This window comes from Urocitellus parryii, chromosome 9 (assembly GCF_045843805.1).
Source record: "Urocitellus parryii isolate mUroPar1 chromosome 9, mUroPar1.hap1, whole genome shotgun sequence".
NCBI lineage: Eukaryota > Metazoa > Chordata > Mammalia > Rodentia > Sciuridae > Urocitellus > Urocitellus parryii.
The window spans coordinates 59,521,669-59,527,668 of NC_135539.1; the positions used below are offsets into that span (position 1 = coordinate 59,521,669).

Sequence of the window (6,000 nt, forward strand, 5' to 3'; positions counted from 1 at the left end):
TCATTTTAAACTCCTTCCTCATCCCATTCTTTACTTCCTCTTCCATGGAGGGAGTGACTTCTCTAATTGGCTAATGTGAGAATTTGGCATATTTGACTCAGTTCCACTCATTCCCTCTTGGAAATAAGCTATCCACAGGAAACATGGGATCTGATTGGACCTTTCAGTTGTGCCTAGTGCTGCTTAACTATCTAGTTCGATATTAGATGATCCATTTGGTTACCAAGCTACATCTTCTAATTCAACATTTATTAGTAATAAAAATGACATGAGTTTCATTTCCTATTTGCCTTAGTCTTATTTCTCAATTTGTTCATAACCAAGAAGAGGGGCACTAATTATTGAGACCCCTAAAAAACGTAACACTAGATAGGCCCTAAAATAAATTAAATGTTGTTATCTATTTGTCAGCACTGAGGGAGTAATTGTATTTGTGAACTACAAATGATAAATATTTGTAAATGGACCAGTTACATTTTGTTTCGCTTTAAATCTGACAAGTAATATAACAGCAACAATGGGAAAATAGACATAAAAAGAAAAAATTTACACTCCCAAAGGCAAATATAATTTAAAATCAAGCAGTTCAAACTCCTTAACAAACTATGTTTCAATAATATCATTAGGTGACACACAGATCTACACAGAAAAACACTTCATGATAATGCACTTGCCTGAATAACTTATACCTAATCACAGAATGGGTGATGGGAATCTCCAGTATATAAGGCATTAAGAAACAAAGAAAAAAGATTTGAAAGTTTAGCAACTAATGAATGGCAAGTGAGAGGCTTAGCACTTTATCATACCATATTAAGGCTGAACAATTCTTGCTAAAGATGATAAGTATTACATGGCTAAAACTCAAAACCAATACCATGGAAAATCTTCAGAAATTATTTGAGGGAGCTGAACTTTTTTTGTTTTAAGAGTGTCTCCAGTGTTTGACTATACAGCTGTCCAGCTAGAGCTTGCTTTATTAGCCACCTTAAACTATACCTTATTCTTCTCCTGCCACTAATTTTAAAATGAGAAAACTATAGAACCTTATTTGCTTATATTTATAGGTATCTATGCACTCTCCACTGATATATACTCCGTGATACATTTCTTACACTGTTTTCTATAAAGAGATATTTTCAAACAAATGATTCTCATTTACCAAGATTTTTTCACTTTTTTTTTCCATACTGAGGATTGAACCCAGGAGTGCCTTATCACTGAGCTACATCTCCAGCTCCTTTTGTTTTATATTTTGAGACAGGATTTCACTAAGTTGTCGAGGCTTGCATTAAACTTTTGATCATCCTGCCTTAGCCTCCTGAATCTCTGCATTACAGGAATGCACCACCACACCTAACTCATTAACCAAAATTTCGTAGATTATACTGATATAAATAATATCTAAGAGTGCCCAGGCATGGTGGCTAATGCCTGTAATCCCAGCAGCTTGGGAGGCTGAGGCAGGAGAATAGCAAGTTCAAAGTCGGCCTCGGCAACTTAGTGAAGCCCTGAGCAACTAAGTGAGACACTGTCTCTACATAAAATATTTAAAAGGGCTGGGGATGTGGTTCAGTGGTTAAGCCCCCTGGGTTCATTCTTCTATAGAAGAAAGAAAGGAAGCAAGGAGGGAGGGAGGGAGGGAGGAAGGAAGGAAAGACCTAAGAGCATACTAAGTATCCCTATAAATGAGTATTATGTATATAAGAATGTATAGATGTGTTATGCTTGTTGCACTCTAGAATCTTTGCCTATGTTTGAAAAATTTTCCCCATATGGGTCCTCGCTTCTCAAAACAGAAGACAGAATTCACATTCCCAGCTTTGTGTGGCAGAGGGATCTAGTACACAAAAAAAATACTTGCAATCCTGTAAGACCTCCCTTTGAAAGTAGATGAAATAGATGGTAGAAATGTCCACTTTTAAGGACAAAAGTTCATTGGCACTTATGGCATCCAGTCTCCAGAATTGCTGATGCAAAGTGCAATGTAAGTATAGAGCTTTATTAGGGCAATCCCAGAGTGTGGTTTGAGCAGTGCTCCTGTTGATCTAACCTGTTTGTTACCTGTGTGTCCTGTAGATTCTGTGAGCTTCCCAGTGTCCTTTAATTATGTTTTTCTGCTTATGTTAAATAGAGAGTAACCCTCCTATGGTTTGCTACTAAGAACTGTGTATGATATAAAATAATGATGATGACTATAGTTTTATCAAAATAATGTCAGAATGATTATCTATTCAATAATAAACTTCATAGTCATATAAGGAGAACCTGTCACAGTTCAGTATTGTGTAACAGGCTACACAAGAACAGAGAGGAATAGCACAGGATGTGGACATGTTAATACATGGGCATGCAGATATATAATAAAGTAAAATGAAATTTAGAAAATACAGAAGCACTATATAGTGACTACAATAATACAATAGCATTTTGCATACACTAATAAGGATGAAATTTTTACTGTTATTAAAATGTTCATTGTGTTAGAAGAAAATCACTGTTGTTAAAGAAATTAAACATACTCTATTAAGAGTCAGTAATATAAGAAAATGTGAATTACATATTTGATAAGGGATTAATATCTGAAATATATAAAGAACTTCTACAACTAAGAAAAAAAATACAACATGGGCCAAAAACTTTAGTATATATTTCCCAAAGGAGGATATGCAAATTTCCAATAAGCACATGAAAGAATCCTAACATTTTTAGTTATTAAAAAAATACAAATCAAAATCACAATGAAATATCAATGCATATGCATTACTATGGCTAGTATTTAAAAAGAATGTTAAACAAATAGGTGTCAGGATAAAATGGAACCCTCATGAATTATTGTTGGAACTGTAAAATTAGGCAGCTGCTGTGGAAAAATCTGGTGGTTCCTCAAAGGACTAAAAGAAGATATGATTTAGCAATTCCATTCCTAGGTTGTAACCCAAAAGAACTGAGAGTCAAAGGATTCAAAAGGATACTTATACACCAATATTCCAAGCAGCATTATTCACAGAGTTAACAGGTTGAAACAACTCAAGTGTCCATCAATCTGAATGAATGGATAAACAAAATTGTATATACCTACAATGGAATAACATTTAGCTTCTGTTTGGGACCATGAAAAAGTTTTGGAAACTGATATTGGTAATTGTTGCACAACATTTCGAGTCACTTAATACAACTTAATTGTACATTTTAAAATATTTATAATAATATATTTTGCATTATATATACTTTACCACAATAAAAAAAATCTATTATAAACATTACCTACAAATCAGCCCAAACTGTTGCTCAATATTATTCCCATTTTGCTGCTTATTACTATTATTCAAAGTATAGAACAAAGAAAGTGGATCAAACCAGAACAATGGCAACATAGCATGGTATAAAGGTCTGACAGACATAGGTTAGAATACTGGTTTTACCACTACCTAGCATTATTACATACTTACACCAAGTTGTGACATTTAGAAGTCATTAATAAAAGTTAAAGTTAGCTGCCATTGCTATAGTTTTCATTATTATTTATAAACCACTTGGAAGGGAGCAATGTATTTTATTACAGATAAATTTAAAACTTTGGTACATTAAATAAGTGAACATTGGAAGACAAACAAATGCTGGGAAAACATTTGCATCAATAGGATTGAGTAGATATCCCTCATAGTAAACCTCAAACCAAAGTCCTGGAGAGCAGAGAGGTAGGGAGGTCAGGAAGACGACTTTGAATCACAGGGTCACAGAGTAGGCCTCTCTGAGAGGCCACGGATTAATTCAGATATGGCAGATGAAAAGAAGATGGAGTGAGAAAGTCTGGGGTGAGTCTAGACTCAAAACTCATATCTGGGGCGAGGTTTTGTTTCAGTAGTAGAACGCTTAACAGCCAGCCTAGCATGTGTGAGGCACTGGGTTCCATCCTCAGCACCACAAAAAATAAATAAATAAATAAATAAAAATAAAGTACTAAAACTCAACATCTCCTCAGAAAATCTATATACTCCACCCATTAAACATTGCCAGTTAAAGCGTCTCATTACCCTTGATACTGCAAAGGGAAGCAGAGAAGCTTCAGTTTTGTGGTTGTCTTAGTCATGTAAGAATAAACATGCATTGCAAGAGGCCTTGGGTTCAATTCCCAGCACCGTAAAAAATAAACAAATAAACATGCAGGTTCGAAGTTTGTCACTCCATATCCCAAGTGTCTACCTGTACAGTACTTAGTACAAAATAGGCAGTCACTCAATTTTAAGTGAATATTACCAAAAGTAAATGTAGCACCAAAGAAATTAAACGACTCAAAAAGAAAGAGGTGAGTAGAATGACAATATTTTGAGAGGCTACAATGTACCCTATGCTAATTAGCACTTGACACATTTTATTTTTAATCCTCACAATTCTCCCTGAAAGAACAGTTTCACACTTTTAAAAACCAAGAAATGGGTTCCAAAACATTAAGAAAATTTGAACTCTACTTTGAACTCAGATCTCTTGCATCTAAATATAGGGCTGGAGAAGATTCCACAGACTCACCAGGTTTCCCCTCTGGGTTTCCCCACAGTCCTAGTTAGTATGCGCCAACTTCTACCTTGAATCCTAGCTAGCATCCTGCTCGACCCCGCCCCTCCCACTCGGACTTCCCCCAAGATACAAGACCCAGGTTCCAGGGTTCCCGGCGACAGCACGTGTAGAAGTGAGGCTAACAACAGGGAAAGGGCTCGCCCCTCCCCCGACCTTGGTCGGCTCCATTTTAATTCTACTTAACAGCCTAGCGAAAGCGACCTCACAAACTTGGGTCCCTGGAGGCTCAGGGCCCGCCCTAGCGACCAACTTGGGGCCCTAGAGAAGGGAATCTGCGCCTGGAGGGGCGGATGGGGGCGTCGCACCCGGCGGTTTCCTGGGCAACCAGGGCCGCCTCAACTCCGTCTCCGCCCCTAGCGCCTAGCCGCGGCGCCCCGCTTCGGCGCCGAGGCACCAACAAGCGCCCTAGATTCTTTCCAGAAAGCATTCGGCCTTTCTCACCTCTCAGTGCGTGGTGCATGCCACCAATGCCGCTGTACAGCTCAAGGACCCGCAAGGGCTCCATTCCCCCAGCCGCCGCCTGCGCCGCCGCAGCCTGGGAGCTAGGCCTGCCGGTCCCTCCACTCCGGCTCCCGCCGCCCCCACCGCTCCTTTTGCCTCTGGTTCCGCGGTTTTTCGGTTCCCCTGACGCTGTCGCTGGGCTCAGGACTTTACTGGGCCTGGGGACTTGACAGAGGTCAGGAGGGGAAACAAAGCAAGGAAAACTATGAGGTTTCCAAGTGAATAGCAGCCATTCCGGAGCCTGATTGACGCTCAGTCTTCACTGATTGTTTTCCGTGGCCTTGAGTGGGAAAGAAAACCGGAGCTCAGTAGAGGAGTGAAAAACTGCCTTGCTTTCAAAGTGAATCCAGAACAAATTGTTTTTCAGGCGGGCTGTTTTTCTGCCCCTTGGAAGTCTGAAGTGTCCAAACATTCCTTCTACTAATCTTGAGCAGTACCACCTATTGGTGTGTGGCTGCAGCTGCCTGCTGGGATGATGCAGATAAATCAGACCAGCCTATTCTCTGGAGAAACTTTCAGAATTAGAAGCAGAACACTGAGTGTGTGATGATAACTCCAAAGTTGCTTATTGTCATCATTAATAGCGTTAATTATATTTCAGCTTGGGAAATAAGCCCACATAGGATACATTGTTCTTAATAGTTTTCTGCACTATGAGCTTCCAGGAACTAGGGCCTTGACTCTCCAGGATGGTCCTTGTGATCAAGTGGTTAGAGGTTATAAACTAAGATAAGTAGCCAGGAAAGAGGAAGAGGAAATATCTCATGGTGAAGAGAATGTCCTTCTATTTGTTCTCAATACTGCCACAGGTTAACCTTTGTTAAGATAAATTTAGTGGTACTGCTTGTAGAGAAAATGATTTGTTAGAAATTTTGCAAGCCTGCTGATGTAATGGTAACAAAAATTTTACTACTATATCTG

The 6,000-nt window shown here is 39.0% G+C and overlaps 1 protein-coding gene across 2 annotated transcripts in view; it reads right to left on the minus strand.

Annotated features, from left to right (window-relative positions):
* Trdmt1 (tRNA aspartic acid methyltransferase 1) overlaps nt 1-5,420 on the minus strand; it is a 51,260-nt gene extending 45,840 nt beyond the window's left edge. Inside the window, exon 1 of one of the 2 annotated variants that reach the window (XM_026408143.2) lies at nt 5,020-5,420. In XM_026408143.2, the coding sequence (XP_026263928.1) occupies nt 5,020-5,083 (64 nt within the window). In that variant the 5' untranslated portion in view covers nt 5,084-5,420. The remainder of the gene's footprint in view (nt 1-5,019) is intronic. The other variant, XM_026408144.2, reaches the window with a different exon arrangement.
* Between the last annotated feature and the right edge of the window lie 580 nt (nt 5,421-6,000).